Source organism: Hippopotamus amphibius, chromosome 2, assembly GCF_030028045.1.
Source record: "Hippopotamus amphibius kiboko isolate mHipAmp2 chromosome 2, mHipAmp2.hap2, whole genome shotgun sequence".
NCBI lineage: Eukaryota > Metazoa > Chordata > Mammalia > Artiodactyla > Hippopotamidae > Hippopotamus > Hippopotamus amphibius.
The window spans coordinates 149,269,172-149,287,332 of NC_080187.1; the positions used below are offsets into that span (position 1 = coordinate 149,269,172).

At 42.7% G+C, this 18,161-nt stretch overlaps 1 protein-coding gene across 2 annotated transcripts in view; it reads right to left on the minus strand.

Annotated features, from left to right (window-relative positions):
* Positions 1-7,944: 7,944 nt before the first annotated feature.
* The window catches only part of ABHD17C (abhydrolase domain containing 17C, depalmitoylase), a 57,227-nt gene continuing 47,010 nt past the window's right edge, over positions 7,945-18,161 (minus strand). The window contains exons 2-3 of one of the 2 annotated variants that reach the window (XM_057720182.1): positions 13,370-13,549; positions 7,945-9,421 (exon numbers count right to left, since the gene is read on the minus strand). In XM_057720182.1, the coding sequence (XP_057576165.1) occupies positions 9,202-9,421; positions 13,370-13,549 (400 nt within the window). In that variant the 3' untranslated portion in view covers positions 7,945-9,201. Of the gene's footprint in view, positions 9,422-11,073; positions 11,567-13,369; positions 13,550-18,161 lie in introns of those variants that run through there. The other variant, XM_057720184.1, reaches the window with a different exon arrangement.

The window sequence follows — 18,161 nt, forward strand, 5'->3', positions numbered from 1 at the left end:
ACGTGTCATGCAGCGCGGCTGAAAAAAAAAGTGTGAATGACTAGAACATCTATCCAATGTTGATGGGAGGGAAACTGGTGTCTTACTTTGGAAATGACTTGGCATTACCTAGTGAAGCTGAACAGACAGATCCCCAACTCAAAATGGGGCTGTGCAAACACCACCGCCTGGGAGCCTCTTAGAAATGCAGAATCCAGCGCCCCATCCTGAGCCTACTGAGTCAAGATCTGCATTTAGATGCCCACGGGAGGCCCCTGGGGAGCTTTTAAAAGTCCAGATGCCAAGGTGGCATGCAGACCACCTAAACTGTAATCTCTGAGGGTGAGACCCGGGCATCAGTGTTTAAAAAAGCTTCTCAGTAATTTCAGCGTGTAACAGCGGGTTAAGAAGCAGCAACCAGGGACTTTCCTGGTGGTCCAGTGATAAAGAATCCGCTTTCCAATGCAGGGGGCACAGGTTCAATCCCTGGTCCCCTTGGAACTAAGATCCCACATGCTACAGGGCAACTAAGCCCGTGCCCTGTAACTACTGAGCTCGACCACCTCAACTAGAGAGCCTGCCTGCTGCAAACAACAGAGCCTATGTGCTCTGGAATCTGTGTGCCACAACTAGAGAAGAGAAAACACCTGCACGCCACAACTATAGAGAAGCCCTCACACCACAACAAAAGATCCTGCAGGCCTCAACAAAGATCCCATGTGCCACAACTAAGACCCGATGCAGCCAATAAATAAATAAATAAATACTTAAAAAGAAGTGGCAATGAGACATCTCTTATATTATGAGAAATACAAAAACATCTTTAATAGCTAAAATATGGAAGATAACCAAAATGTTTACCAATAGTAGGTTACACACACACACACACACACACACACACACACACACACACACACACATTCTTACTATAAAGAAAAGCAGGGGAATGACTAATAGGAAATTCAGGATAGTGGTTACTCTGTGCGGTGTGGAAGGAAAAGGCATGTGATTGGAGGAAAATGGGGGGAAAAGTGAGTTTCTAAGGTCCTGATAATATTCTATTTCTTAGGTTCAATAGTGGAAATATGGGTGTTCATTTTTTCCCCTTAAACTATAAAAATAGGTTTTATCCACTCTTTTGTATAAAATTTTAAATTCTAAAAAATGTTTTAAGAGGGCATCTTTTGTACCCATTCCTCTGAGCCCTCTTCTTCAAGGCCTCACCCTTCCCCAGACCTCCTCTGCTGCTCTCCTCCTAGCTGGTTCTCTCTGCCTTTGCTAAGACTGAGTCAAGAGGACCCACTGCTCTACCCACCTGGATCTTTTTTATCTCAGAGATACTGGCCCACTCCAGGTCCCATCTTATAAAGTTCTCAACGGGCTCGGGATCTACATGTACCTCCCAGGCCCCTCTAAGAGGCATGTGGAAGTTCAGGGAAGGGAGATCTGAAGGGCATTGAAATAGGAGAGAGTATCTGTGCATGTCTGGAAGGCCCTAGGCCCTCTCACCCTCACGCAGACAGAGCCAGACAGAGCCAGGTGTCAACAAGCTGGGACCAGCCAAATGGTAAATCATTTAGCAGCAGAGTAATGATTAAGCTACAACAGGGTAGACTGTTTAAACTAGAGATTTCAACGTGTTTTCTGTTTTGTTCTAAACCCAAACTCAGCCATCCATTTAATGAGTGGGTCCAAGACCCCATTACCCCTTACAAAGCATTTCTACCTAGAGAATTTCATCTCATCCTGGGACGTCCCTGGTGGTCCAGTGGCTAGGACTCCACGCTCCCATGCATGGGGCCCAGGTTCGATCCCTTGTTGGGGACCTAGATCCCAGATGCCACAATGAAGACCTGGCGCAGCAAAAATAAATATTTTTTAAAAAAAGAATTTCACCTGACCCTACCGTGACTGTGGTGGGGATTACTACCATTTTAGAGACGAAGAGCAGGCTCAGAACACTTAAGAGAAGTGCCCAAGATCACACTGTTAACCATGGCAAAAAAACTCACAGCCAGACCTGCTGTCTCTAAGATTCTTGCAATGGTCTCAGCCTCTTCTGGGTCTGTAAGTGCTTCTGCACCCGACTCCCGCACATCCAGAGACACCTTCCTTATTCAGAGAGCTCTGACCATCCCATGCCCTTCCCTCCCTAGGCTTGCCTGCAGAATACATTCAAGCTCCTTAACCTCTCCAAACTTTGTATTCACAGTTCCTGGAATTCAAAAATATTGGTTTTAAAAGAAGCTGTAGACATTACTCTCTAGTTCAGTGATTTTAATCCTTCAGAATCACTGATACCTTTGAGAATCTGCTGAAATTGTGGATGTTCTCCCCAGAAAAATGCCCATTGGTACAGACATCTCAAAGGGGCCACAGAGCCCAAAACTCCTGTTAAGAATTGCAGATCAAGTATTACAATTTTGGTGTTTTCTCCAAAAAGTAAAAATAGAATTACCATACAATCCAGAAATTCCACCTTTGTGTACACACCCAAAAGAATTGAAAGCAGGGTCTCCAACATATACACACACACACACACACACACACACACACACACATTCATAGCAGCATTGTTCACAATAGCCCAAAGGTGGAAACAACCCAAATGTCCACCCACGGATGAGTGAATAAACAAAATGTGGTATATGCATACAATAGAAAATTATTCAGCCTTGAAAAGAAGGGAATTAAATGTTACAACATGAATGAACCTTGACAACATTCTATTAAGTGAGATAAGCTAGTCACAAAAGGACAAATACTGTCTGATTCCACTTCTATGAGGTACTTAGAGTGGACAAATTCACAGAGACAGAAAGTGGAATGGTGGTTTCCAGGGCCCAGGGGAGGGGAAATGGGAGTTAGTGTTTAATAGTACAGGGTTTCAGTCTGGGAAGATGAAAAATTTCTGGGGATGGATGGTGGTGATGGTTACACAGCAATGTGAATGTACTTAATGCTACTGAACTGTACACCTAAAATTGGTTAAAATGGTGAATTTTATGTTGCATATATTTTCCTCTGGCTGCAAAGAAATAGGGCCAGGCCTCCTTGTTCCAAGGTCTGCGTCCCAGGCCCTCTGCCTGGGCAAGCTCTGTGCAAGCTCCTGCAGGCATGACTGTGTCTTCTCTGCAGAAATCCTGGTAGAAAGACCTCAGGGAAGAGGAGGCATCGGCGCTGGTTGGCATAGGATGTGATATTTATATGAACTTCATCTACTGGCTTACTAACCCTCACACACAAGGGGATGAGATCTACTCAGGATGACTTGTTCTTTCTAGTTAAAGCAGCATTTTCTTGGGAACTAAGACAGTACCATCCAATGGGATTCCAGAACAAATTACTGTAAAAAAGATCTTACTGATGACATGTTTTATAACCATTTCACATGAATTCTGAAGGATGGGTTTGGGCTTTCTTCTATATAAAGATTTATTGATAATATAATTAAACCTCAACAACAGAGATGTCCATCCATTAGCATTTTGGTGCATATCCAGCTCTTTGTCCAAGTTTGAACGTGTGGAGGGGTGAAGAGAGGAATCACACACAGGAGCTATTTAGTAATCAGTTTTACCATATAACGTTGTGCTTTGATAATTTTGTCATGCCACTAAATATTGTTCTATAGCATCGTTTATGATGGTTACAGAATAATGCATTGTATGGACATAATAAAAACAAAACCCCTGTTGCTGGAAACTTAGATTGTTTCCAAGTTTTCACTTTTACTAACAGTGTAGCAGTGATTATCCCATATAAGCCCATGTCATCTTGATTATTTCCTAAGGATAATTTCCTAGAAGACAACTAGCTAGATTAGGCTTCTGATTCAAAGTATGCTTTACAACGTTTGTACCAATTTGGTGTGTAAAATTAGCAGTGTAATTGTAAAGTACCTATTTATCCAAATCTTTACCACCAATGGGTATTATAATTCAAATATTTATAGCAACTTATAATTTTTTTTTTTTTTCTTTTTGGCACACGGGCTTGGTTGCTCCCCGGCATGTGGGATCTTCCTGGAGCTGGGATCGAACCCATGACCTCTGCATTGGCAGGCGGATTCTTAACCACTGCACCACCTAGGAAGCCCGCAACTTATAATTTTAAATGGCATTTAATTATTTAAGTGTATTTTAAAAATATATCTATTAGATTATTTGATTATCTGTAAGTGATTATTTTGGGCAATAATCTCTTCAAATAAAATATGAGCAACCTTTTCAAATAAATATTTGGGGACTTCCCTGGTGGAGCAGTGGTTAAGAATCCACCTGCCAATGCAGGAGACACAGATTCAATCCCTGCTCTGGGAAGATTCCCACATGCCACGGAGCAAGTAAGCCCGTGTGACACAGCTACTGAGCCTGCACTCTAGAGCCCGAGAGCCACAACTGTTGAGCCCATGTGTCACAACCACTGAAGCCCATGTGCCTAGAGCCTGTGCTCCACAACAAGAGAAGCCACTGCAATGAGAAGACTGTGCACTGCAACGAAGAGTAGCCCCTGCTTGCCGCAACTAGAGAAAGCCCACGTGCAGCAATGAAGACCCAACGCAGCCAATAAATAAATAAATAAATAAATAAATAAATAAATGTATTAAAAAATAAACAAATATTTGTACCAACTTTATAATTTAAAATGGCATTTCACTATTTAAATGTATATATATTTGATATATATATATCAAGTTGAATCTATATGTGATTATTATGGACAATAATCTCATGATAGTCTCTTCACATCCTGTGCTCTTTGATAAAATGCCTCATCATTTGATTATTAAACATATTTTTATATTATATGTCATATGCTTTATAATGTCCCTCCCCCAGTTTGTCACTAGGTTATGTTATTTTTTTTACTATAAAAGTTTTATATTTTTAGTAAATCAAACCTAGAAACGTATTCCTTTGTGGTTTCAAGCAGTAATGAAATGACTATGGTCAGGTGAGTATAGAATACTGAAGCAGATGCTGGGGCTAGAGTCAGGGTCATGAAAGGCATTTTAGACTCTGGAAAAGAACTGAGCCTTTTCAGCCTTAAGACTTCCCATCTGGAATTCTTCTATCTGGTAAAGCACTCTGCATCTTTTTTATCTTCAATTGCCCTGGCTATTCTTGGCCCTTTGTTCTCTCATACAAATTTTAGGATCACCTTGTCAATTTCCACAAAAAAACCCTGTTGGGACTTTTAGTGGAATCATATTAACCCTATAGGTCTATTTGGGAAGAATATACTAAAAAAAATGAACTTCTTATCCATTAACATGGTATAGCCCTCATTAATTTAGGTTTTCTTTAATGTCCTTCAAAAAAGTTTTGATTTTCACCAGAACATGTCTAACATGTGTTAGATTATTCCGTTACTCAATATTTTTAAAAGCTATTGTAAATGGTATCTGTTTTTAATTGAATTTAAAACATTTTTAACTGATTTATAGAAATGATTGGTTTTTATATATTGATTTTTGTGTCCAGCAACCTAACTAAATTCTTATTACATCTAATAATTTGTAGATACTTTCAGGTGTTTTACCTAGACATCATAATCTGAGCTTTATTTTTAATTTCTTTAAAAAAATTTTATTATGATATAATCTACATATCGTAAAATCTACCCCTTTTAAGTACACATTTGAATGATTTTTTGTAAATTTAGTGAGTTGTGCAGCCACAATAACCCGGCTTTAGAATATATTCATTCATGTCTTATACCTTTTTTATTTCTTATACCTTTTTCATTTCTTTGACTCTACTGTATTTGCTAGGGGCTTTGTGTATTTTTGAGCAGGAGTGAGAATGGTAGGTACTATGGCTAATTCCCAATCTAGAATGGAATAATGCTTCCATTGTTTTACCACTCAGTATAAAGCTTGGGTTTTTAGTTTCTTTTGAGATAATCTCTCTGTTCATAAAGTTTCTTTCTAGCCCTAGTTTGATATGAGTTTTGTTTTTTAACCATGAATGGGCATTGAATTCCATCAAATGTTTTGTCTGTGTCTATTGAGATGATCATATGATTTTCCCCTAAAAAGGGCAGTTTCCAATTAGTCTCCCCACATGGAGGGTGCACTAGGGTTTGTTTACTGTCCCCTTAGCTCCACCAGACTGGAAAACCAATGCTCAGTTAACCTAGTCCAGCAAATTCCCTCCAAGAGAAAAGTGGCTTCGAAGCTCCTCTCATCTTTACTTGGTATTTGCCCTGCATAGTCTTTATTTTCTTACCAGTTCATGTAGCTAAGATATTTCCATTTTATTTAGCAGTGCTAGTTTTTGGTTTTTTTTAATAAATTTATTTATTTATTTATTGGCTGTGTTGGGTCTTCGTTGCTGCACACAGGCTTTCTCTAGTTGTGGCTAGTGGGGGCTACTCTTCATTGCTGTACGTGGGCTCCTCATTGCGGTAGCTTCTCTCGTTTGGAGCATGGGCTCTAAGATGTGCAGGCTTCAGTACCTGCAGCACACGGGCTCAACAGTTGTGGCTGGCGGGCTCTAGAGTGCAGGCTCAGTAGTTGTGGTGCACGGGCTTAGTTGCTCCGAGGCATGTGGTTATCTTCCCAGAGCAGAGCTCAAACGTGTCCCCAGCATTGGCAGGCAGATTCTTAACTGCTGTACCACCTAGGAAGTCCCAGTGCTAGTTTGTTTCTGCTTTTTTTTTTTTTTTTTCCATTAGGAGAGTTGGTCCTTATCCAAAGTCCATGTTACAGCAGAAAACAGAAGTGACCAGATCTTTCAGGTTCAGTACTAATCTGTAACTGTCATGAATGGGGTCTCTCTTGGGATTCTCACTGTCATCACACATGCCATCCTCAGAGAAAGGCTGTCACCACATCAAACTCTGGAAAAGGGTAGACAAAACCCCCTCCCTGGCTTTGGGGAGAGTCAGGAGTCAGAAAACACAAGCTGCTTCCAGTGGATATAAATCACCTACATAAAGTTATAAAAACAATGAGCTGAAAGGGCTTTGCCACCTTAGCTTCTGTAATTGTCAATCTTATTATCATTTCCATTAACACTGCTGAAATGTGGCAGACAAAAGTAAGATTACTAAATAGTTCAGGAGGGAAAAAAGGGGGGAACTGGGTACAGAATATGCACGCAGCAGACAAATGGGACCAGAAATCAGGTCTCCGGAAATCTAGAGCTTCCTCACACCCCAGTGGCAGGCTATTGGATGTGCTTGTTTCCATTCTAGGTCTCCTGGACCTCTGGGACACTATCACCTCTGCAACTGTGCTGATGACCCCCTAGGTGAGCGGGGCCCCACCCTTCCAAGGCCCCCCATTATAGGTACTGATCTAAGACCAGGAGGCAGCCTGCAAGGTGCTGGGACACATGCATGGGAGCCCAGCCTGCATCCTTACGCCTCCCCTCCCCCACCATTTCTCTTCCTGGGTGCCCAGAGAGGGTGTTCTGAGAATTGAAAACAAGCATCCCTCAGTTGCTCTTTTCCTGGGTAGTGATCAAAGGACTGAAAAGACTCAGCTCAGGTTTTTAAAAGAAACAGGCCTGTTCTCCCTCCTGTGGCCCTTATCAGTCTTGTTTCATAGCCAGAATCTGCCACATTCTCTATTTGGATTCCATCTGTACTTTCCTGCTACAGGCTTTACATCTTGGCTTCTCCAAAAGTAATCTACTGTCTTTTACAGAACAAAAACATACACCTTGAGACCTACGGTATAGCACAGAGAACTCTGCTCAATATTATGAGCAACCTAAATGGGAAAAGAATTTGAAAAAGAATAGATACATATATAACTGAATCATTTTGCTGTACACCTGAAATTATCACAACATTATTAATCAACTATACTCCAATATAAAATAAAAAGTTAAAAACATACACTTTGAGAAAGGTAGTGACATTAGTAAGCCCCAAGGGTTTCTTCTTAAATTCAGACAGAATGTTTTCTTTGATGGAGAGATGAAGGAAAAAACTGCATAGCCCACAGATTCTGATCCATGCATCCTTTATTCCATGACCAACCGCTGTATCATCCAAGCAACAGTACACAAACTGGCAATCAACCGCAATCCAGCTGTACAACAGTCTGAGGCTTACAGTACATTTAAGGCTTTTAAATTTGGAAAAAAAAATTTTTTTCTTTAATAAAACCAAAGAACCCTCAAACCCAAACCCCCAACCAATACGAGTAGTGTAGCAATTTTAAGCATCTTACACTTCTGATGCTTATTGGCGCAACTCCAGTGTCAAAACCCAAATAACTCCTAAACTAAAAAGATTAGTTTAGTGAAATTTTAATTACATAAATTTTTCAAAGCATAAACTTGTAATTTTTTTGTCTTGGAAATGTTATAAAATTTTTTAATAGCAAAACATAGGAATAAAAACATATTAACAAAATGTATTCAATCATTTACATTACAAACAAGGAATTTGCAGTTCGTTGTTGTAGCCTGACAAAAGAAAACTACCCATTAAGAATCTATGCACAATGTAATTGCAAATATGTACAGTACTTTAAAAAAGCCTACAAGGAGGACTTTACAGAAGGAAAGTCGGCTAGGTTCTTTGTTAGACCAACCAGATGATCAAAATATTAAAACTCTGTGGACTAGTAATAAATTTACACTTAAAAAAAACCCCAGTTTCCTTTTGTTTAAGGATATTCCAGTTATATTTATATGGTTCCAGTTGATGAAGCTGTTTCCAACAGTTCCAGTAAATTACCCTTTAATTGATTTCTGGGGGGAGGAAAAATCAGCATGTTAACAAAAATGAAAGAAGGAATTTTCATCACAATGATTTCCAGTTACACTACCATAGCTTCACAAATGGATTGAACCCATGAATCCAGTGGCTGAAAGAGAGCTGCAGGTCAAATACTGAGAACACAGGTGGAGAGAGGTTGAGTCCTGCATAAATGAATCCTATGTGGTGGGTACGGTAGAGAAAGGGGTGTGAGCATCCTTTTTACACAGCACGAGAAAACGGTCCCCCCACCCAGCTCTCATTCCCATTCTGCAAGGCAATGAAGCTGGAAATGACAACTGTTCCATTTAACATGATGTGTGAGTTAGTAGAACCTCTAGATACGAAAGACTGAGATGTCCTCAGCTCTTTGATTAGGACACCCAAAAAGCTGGGCACTTCCTTGTGGTTATCATGTCAGGACAGCTATCCAGTTAAAGCATGTGCAAAACGGAGGACTCTTGTGTTCACAGTAGATGAGGTAAAATCAAGTCGTCTTCTTCAGGAATTAGGAAGTTCGTGAGATATGAACTGTTTTAGTCTTTCTAGGTATTGTGCATAAAGCTCTATGTCATTGTGCCCGGCCCCTTCGACCCAGAGGGGCTCCACCGCCCGGGGACAGCGCTCGTACATGGCCAGGCCATGGGAGAAGTCGATGACCTCGTCCTCTGTACCGTGAATGACCAGCACGGGAGAGGTGACTTTAGAGATCTTGTCGATGCTGCAAGACAGGAAAGGGGGAGGGGGAGGAAAAGGACTCCTTTAGTTATGCTCATGGATAACATACATCACACTTAATGTGACCAAGTCAGCATTCACAGTCAAGGAAGGCAAGTGCTTTGGAGGATTTTTTCTCTTCCTTTTCTTTTTTTTTTTTTTTTTTTTTTTTTTGGCACACGGGCTTAGTTGCTCCGTGGCATGTGGGATCTTCCTGGAGTTGGGATCGAACCCGTGACCTCTGCATTGTCAGGCGGATTCTGAACCACTGCGCCACCTAGGAAGCCCTCTCTTCCTTTTCTAATAGTTCATTTTTTTAAAAATTAACTTTGCATTTTGCAATAATTCTGGATTTACAGGAAAGGTACAAAGATCACACAAAGTTCCTATCCACCTTTAACCCCTTTCCTATAAGGCCAACCCCGTGCATGGCCAGAGTACATTTGTCAAAACCAAAAAACCAGCATTGGTACGTTACCAAACTCCAGACTTTATTTGGATTTCACGAGTTTTTCCACTGAAGTCCCTTTTCTTTTCCAAGATCCAACTGAGAATACCACACTGCATTTAGCCATTGTGTTTTTGTTACTTTATTAAAAACAGAATTCCTAAACGTCATCGGACTAAAAATCCAGTAACTAATATTTCTGATACATTCATATTTTGGAGAGAGGATTTTTAAAAAAATAAACAAGCTAGATCTTAATATACCAGAATGAATGTCTGTTTTGAAAGCTGCGCACTGACTCCACAGCCTCTCAAGTTTTCAGGACTTTCTGTGTGAGCCACCTTCAGCATTGATTAACAAGATCCTCAGAAACCTCATTTCATAAAAATGAATACCTCATTTTAAAATAAAAACTGTACTATTTAGCTTGAAAACTTAACGTAATGCCTAGATAGGATTCTGAATGATTTCTCACTGTTTACAAAAATCAAATCTACCCACAAAGGATGAATATTTGAGGATCTCCCAGAGAATGTGCTGCAGACTCTGAAAGCATTTCCCAAAGAGGAATTGAGAAGACTGTAAGCCTTATTGGGCTGAGTGTGTAGGCGACTTCTCTGATGGACGTAACCATCATTTCACCTATGAACACATCAAGAGAGGGGACCCTCTGTCCAGTCTGGCCTCCTGCCAGGGACCCCCTTACTGCTGACTCTCCGTATCTGATCCTAGCCAAAGTTACAAAAGGATTGGATCGACACTACCCATAGGGACCATTTTGTTAAAAGTCATGGCTAACATTTACTTAACATTGACCACAGCCAGGTGCTTCACACATTACGTACAAAACCTCATTTCATCTTCAGTGAGACACAGTGAAAGAGGTAGGACCATCTCTGTTAAACCAAGGAGGGAACTGAGGCTTGGCAAGATTATTAAAGAACAGGCATGAGGCTATGGAGACGGTACAGAGCTCTGACATCCATCACACATTCCAAAGATCTACAACAGCTGTCATAGAGCCTTCTTAACAACTCAGGAAGTTGCCAACCACCTCAAGACATCTCAGGAAGACTGCAAAATCTCATCAGCCATGTCATTTGCCAAGGTCTGAGCCCCTGGGGCAAGAATCAGTTTCACAGATTAGGAATTCTGTTAGGAATCTACTTTCCTCTTATATTTACTTTTTAAAGTGACTTCTTCTAAGAATGCAAAAGTCCAATTCTATTCAATTAAAAGTCTATTTAGTGACAGCTCCATGACACATGGGTTAGGATACTCTCTACAGCCTAGAGGATGTGTCTGAGGTTAAATGCCACCCTCTGATTCTATATGTAAAGGAGGTAAAAGAAAATAAACCACCAACCAAAATAATGATCAGGACTCATCTCTATTTTTAAAAAAAATATTTATTTTTAAATTTTTGGTTGCCTTGGGTCTTCACTGATGCATGCGGGCTTTCTCTAGCTGCAGCAAGCAGGGACTAGTGTTCATTGCTGTGTGCAAGCTTCTCATTGCAGTGGCTTCTCTTGTTGCACAGGCTCTAGGTGCACGGGCTTTAGTAGTTGTGGCGCACAGGCTTAGTTGCTCCGCGGTATGTGGGATCTTCCCAGACCAGGGATCGAACCTGTGTCCCCTGTACTGGCAGGCAGATTCTTAACCACTGTGCCACCAAGGAAGTCTCTTATCTCTTTTTTTAATCTTAAAAAAGAAATGGGAAAGTGCCTTCCTTTAAAGAGAGGGACACAGAGACAAGTGTGCCTTTGGTAGCAATGGACACCGTAAGAAAACATTCCCCAACTTCAATTCATGATGAAAGTCCATGGGACTGTTAAAGGTTTGAAATCTATCATGTTAATACTTTATGGTACTGAAGAGGAGGAGTGGCCTTTTCTGACTGTTTCCACTCACAAACCTTAATTAAGCCACTTAAACCGCTTAGCTTTCTAAGCCTCAGTTTCCTAACTGTAAAATGAGTCTTGTGAGATACAGAGCATGAAATGTTTAGCCCGTGCCTGGCAGATCAGACAAACCCAGTAAAGACTAGCTGCTGGTTTCCTATTAATTAATAAGTTACAATTAGTTGTCCTGGCTGTATTTTAAGGTATACACTAATGTAAGACTCGGGGGGGAAAACCTATTCATTTTGTTGCCAGGGTAACTCCTAGCATAGCTTCCCACAAACATGCTAAACATCTCCCTTTCAACCAACTGGCCTCTCATTACCCATTCAGCGCAAATAAGGCCACATTTGAGACGCACATGGGCCCTGCTCAGCATTCTCAGGCACGCCACTGGAAATCTGCAGCTTGTTCAACTTTCCCATGAAGGTGAACTTCATTGAACCTGGTACAGGCTGCACAGAAGTGAAGTTCACCCAAGGGGTTAAGAGAAGATTCCTTCTTGTGAAACAAGCCAGTCTGTGGAACAGATGTTTATGTAACCAATGATGTTCTTTTTCTCCCCCAGCAATAACAGAATGATAGCAATAAATGGGTCAATCAAAATCCAAAAGCTGTACGGACTTCTGCTGAGGCTTTTTCTACAACGTGGCCATGTGAGTCAGAATCTCAGACCGCTTTAGCAATGTACTGTGGGAAAACAGTTTTTATTAAATACTTTCCTCTGCTTAGATTTAAAAAAACAAGCAGAAGTGCTCAAAGAGAGGTATTCAAGAAAGCAGCGTGCTTGCGGCTTTTGCATGTATAGTACAGCTGCCTGTTTTTTTTCCTTCTATGAGGGGACTAGAAAACAGCAGGGACCACGCTGGCAGGAGCTCTGCTGCCCCTGGGATGCCGGCAGGAGGGGCCCCGCCATGGGCTCTCGTGCACACGCCTCCAGCGGTGCGTGCCAGCCCCTCTGCAGGGGAGGGTGTCTTCAGGCACAAGCGGGCAACAGGAGGGATGAGTGGCTGCAGGGGTCTGGGACCGTGGGGAGGGGAAGGATGAACCACCTGCTTACACTGTCCTTGCAGCCCATTAACAGCTTGCAAATAGCTCACGTCACTTTTCCTCTTACCTACTGGTCTGATAGAAAAAGTAAGAGAAATTTCAAAATTGGGGATGCTTGCGGTTTTTATTTGAGTGTCTAGACCACTGCTAATGGCCTCATCACAGATTTTTCATTTAGGTCTCGTGATTCAACAATGCATGTCCATCTGAGTGAACGAACGAACACTGAGCTAGAAGTTCCTTTAAAACATGTGGGTGCTTTTTTTTATCCTACACACCCAGCTGAACCAATTAATCCTGGATTTCGGTACAAGCAAGTTCCTTATACATCACCTGGTATACTGTTTTATAAATGAGTCTGACCTAGAGGACCAAGTCTCTGGCCGGTGTACATGTCATAGTCACCTCCACGTCCCCTGAGGAGCTCGGCATAGGGGCTGACGTCCAGCTGCGTTCAGGAGAGATTTATCAGTGGCCCACAATTAATGGTGGCATCTGATCTGAGGTTGGGTCACTGGACGCCTTAGCACTTGTTGGACGGGAGTGAGCTTACCTGGGGAACGCATCAAAGCAGTATGTCTTCCTGGTATCGGGAAAAGCCACACGCAATCCAGACATCAGAGGCGAATGGAGAATTACCGCTGCACACTCGTACCTGGAGGCCAGGTCTACTGTGGGGACAGTCCCAATGCTCTGACCATACAGAATGATGTTCTCAGGGCTTACACCGTACCTGCAGAAATCAGAGGGCATGGGCCGTTAGCTGATGTGTGGAAGAAAAAGAGAGCAGGAAGAAAAAGAGAGCAAGACAGACACCACAGTATTATAAACTCACAGAACTCCCACACCTACCAATTTAAAACCACATCATCTCACTGGTACCCTTTAGCTGAAGATGGATGTGAATTCCACAGAAATGTTAGGGGCCTATCTCAGTACTAAGTGACGGAGAGTCTGTCCTCCACAACTTTTGCAAAAATAATGAACATGACATTTTTTTCCTGGAAATTAACTATATAAATGCATCATAGGGACTTCCCTGGTGGTCCAGTGGGTAAGACTTTACGCTCCCATTGCATGGGGTCCTGGCTTTATCCCTGGTTGGGGAACTAGATCCCGCATGCATGTTGCAACTAAGAGTTCGCATGCTGCAACTGTGAGCCCGCCTGCCGCAACGAAGATCCCGTGTGCCACAACTAAGACCCAGTGCAGCCAACAATAAATATTAAAAATAAACAAATAAGTACACCATAAGTTTCATTTCAGTGTTTACAGAGTCATCTCTTTTCCTATTCTCCCCTCCTTAGAGTTTCTTCGATCATCCTAAATGTATTTCTGAAATAAAAACAAAAGCATGTTTGCTAGATTGTAATATTATTATTGAGTCCTTCAAAGTGAGGTTTTAATAAAATATGAAAGATATTAACATTTATCATCAGAAGAATGTACTGGAAGACAATTTATTTAAAGGCAATATTTTCTTAAGCCTCTCCTTGGGGTTTAACCCTTCTGAGTCTTTCAACCCATCTATTGTCCCCCACTCCACTGTCTGCCAATGTTTAGTTGGGTAAACAGCCATGTGGAATACAGGCTTCGTTTCCTGGCCTGCCTGGCAGCCTGGTGTGCAGAGAATTAAGCTTTGGGCATGGGCTGTGACCAGAAGTGACATGTACAACCTGCAGGTCCTAACTTTAAATGGAAGGCTCCACACCCTCCCCTTCCCATTGGTGGGAAGTAGACGTGACGGTGAGCTACCCTGGCCCAAGCAGAAGAACAAGCACCCCAGATGTGGTGGAGGAACAAAATAGAAGGATCCCAGGAAAACGGGTACCCCACGTAGCAACCTACAAAGGATATCCAGAATATATAAAAAGTACCTAGAAATAAAGAAGAAAAAGACAGACAAAAGAAACGAAGACATATGGCAGAAAAGAAAACATGATGCCTAACAAACACGTAAAAAGATGTGATGCTCAACCTCGTTAGTGCGTGAACATGCAAATTAAATGCAGGAGTTATTTTTATATACCTAAAAGAAAGGCAAAAACTAAAAAGTCAGACAACGTCAAGGGACAGCAAGGATATGGAAAAGTGGAAGTCTGTGACATTGCTGCAGGAGTATAAATTGGTACGAGCCCTTAGGAAGATAATTTGGTATTATCTGGTGAAGTTGAAGCCGATAACCCAATGATTCCACTTCTTGGCATAAATACCCACTGTAGCTTACAGGGCAATAGGGTGTGCCTGCCTGCCTGCCTGCCTGCCTGCCTGCCTGCCTTCCTTCCTTCCTTCCTTCCTTCCTTCCTCCCTCCCTCCCTCCCTCCTTCCCTTCCTTTCTTTCTTTCTTGTGGCTGGGTAGTTTATTATTGTTATTATTATTAATTGAAGTATAGTTGATTTACAACATTGTACCAATCTCTGCTGTACAGCAAAGTGACTTGTTTTTACACATATATACATTCTTTTTTAAAATATTCTTTTCCATTATGGTTTATCCCTAGGATGTGCTTTCTGATAACAGCCTTCAGGGAGAAGAACTGCCAGTCTAATATATACACTACCAACTATAAAATAGCTAGCTAGTGGGAAGTTGCTGTATAACAAAGGGAGATCAACTCGATGATGGGTGATGCCTTAGAGGGCCAGGACAGGGAGAGCGGGAGGGAGTCTCAGGAGGGAGTCGCGAGAGGGAGGGGATATGGGGATATACGTATAAACACAGCTGATTCACTTTGGTGTACCTCAAAAGCTGGTACAAGAGTGTAAAGCAATTATTTTCCAATAAAGAGCTTGGGGCAAAAAAAAAACTGTCAGTCTAGAGCTGGGGGGGGGAGGGGAGGGTGACAGGATTTCAGCCTCCCCCTCAGGCTCCCTGAAATTCCACAGGAAAACAGAGGCCCTTAGGAAGGAATCTGGGGAGCGAATGGCTGTTTCTGGCTGGTAAGTGCTGGGCTGTGCGTTATAGAGAATGGACATCTGGGCTGTGCCATGAAGGGCAGACAGGAGCTGAATATGTGGGGATTAAAAAGGACTGTCCATAAGTAGCATCAAGTCACAAAGGGCTGGGGTGGAGTCCAGTGAGCAGCTCGGGGGCTGTGGGGCTGGGCAGAGCTGGGCAGGCCTGCAGGGAGGAAGGTAAGGAGGTAGAGCTTGTCCTGGAGGAGGTGAGGGGCCACTGGAGGCATTCAGGTCAAGGGGACAGAAACGAGGCTGTGCTTCATGAAGATTCATCTTCCCATGGCACGCAGGGCACAACAGAGCACGAAAAGGAAGCAGGGAGATAGCTGAGGGACTATTAAGAACCCTACAGGGAAGAGGAAACAGGAGTGTGAGACACTGTAACCACTTCCCCGGTGGTACAGTGGTTAAGAACGCGCTTGCCAATGCAGGGGAAACAGGTTCGATCCCTGGTCCGGGAAGATCTCACAAGCCACGGAGCAACTAAGCCTATGTGCCACAATAACTGAGCCTGTGCTCTAGAGCCCACGAGCCACAATTATTGAGCCCAAGTGCCACAACTACTGAGCCCACGTGCTGCAACTGCTGAAGCCTGCTAGCCTAAGAGCTCATGCTCTGCAATAAGAAAAGCCACAGCAATGAGAAGCCCACACACCACAATAAAGAGTAGCCCCCTCTCGCCACAACTAGAGAAAGCCCACACGCAGCAATGAAGACCCAATACAGCCAAAAAATTAATTAATTAATTAATTGAAAACCTTAGCTCTTAAAAAAAAAAGACATTGAAGACAAACAAACCAACAAAAAAGAGATGCTGTTTTCTCCCCTCAGAACGCGGATGCACCCACTTTTTCTAAAGGGAAGCCTCTGTGTGGCCCCAGCCCTTTGAACTTGACACCTTCTAATACAACTGTGCCTGTGGAATATGGTCCCAAGATGCACTTCTTGTCTGATGTTCCTGCCTGGGCTTCATTTCAGTTGGAAGAACACGACATTAAAAAAAATGCTCAGCAAGGACTTCCCTGATGGTTCAGGGGTTAAGACTCCAAGCTTCCAATAATGCAGGGGGCACGGGTTCGATCCCTGGTCAGGGAAACAGATCCCACATGCATGCTGCAACGGAGAGTCCGCATGCCGCAACTAAGACCGGGCACAGCCTAAATCAATCAATCAATCAATCAATCAGTCAGTCAGCAAAAGGATGTTTGATGGACAGTTTGAGGAAGAAACTCATGGCTGCTGCATCCAATGCCTTAAATCCCTGTGTCAGAGATCACAGATTTCAAAGCATAAATCCCATCAACAAGGATGAAATGAGAGATGTCAGAAAGGAACCCTGTTCTAGAGCATCAGCAGACCATTGCCCAAGAAGATTTTTTTTTACTGGAGGAAAGTTATTCCAGGGACCTCCCTCCACTGTAACCATCACTGAGTTCCTTCTTTGATGGGCTGGGAGGTCCATTTCAGTAGGATTTAACTGAGAGTTCAAAGTCCCTTGGAGGGGGAAGTATAAATAAGATGAGGGTTCTCCTTCTCCCTCCACAATTTTCATCAAAAGTAGGCCATGGGGACCTCCCTGGTGGCACGGTGGTTAAGAATCCACCTGCCAATGCAGGGGACACGGGTGTGATACCTAGTCCGGGAGGATCCCACATGCCGCGGAGCAACTAAGCCTGTGTGCCACAACTACTGAGCCTGCGTGCCTAGAGCCCGTGCTCCACAACAAGAGAAGCCACCGCACTGAGAAGCCCACGCACCATGACAGAGAGGAGTCCCCGCTCACCGCAACTAGAGAATGCCCGCGCACAGCAACAAAGACCCAATGCAGCCAATAAATAAATACATTTATTAAAAAAAAAAAAAAGTAGGCCATGACACCCCAAAGCATGAGGGCCACTGGACGCTGCATGGGGTGGGGTACAGGGGTTAGAAGGCACCTGAAGAGTGCCTCCAAACCCCACATCTGAGGTGTAGGCTCTTTCCACAATGGCTGCCCCGTGGCAGGATATTTTGCTACTATAAACAAATAAATCATAAATCAAAAAAACAAGAGAGGAAAATGAAAACTGAAGGTCATTGCTGAAGGTAATTGACAGAGGATTAAGAGATGATTAATACTAAACATCAAAAATAAAGTAAAAGACTTCCAGATTGAAATGGCATCAGACTTGCCCTTACCTTCTTTGATCAAATTTGTGGAATGATGAGAATCACTTAGGGTAACCTAATCACAGTAATGAGTATTATCATTATAGTCGAACCTATTTTATCAGTATCCTGACACTGTTTTACAGCCTGCTCCATGGACCTCAGGGGCTACACTGAATAAGTAAAGGAGAAACGGGCACAGACGCGAGGGACAGAGGTGGGTGTGCAGCTACTGGAAC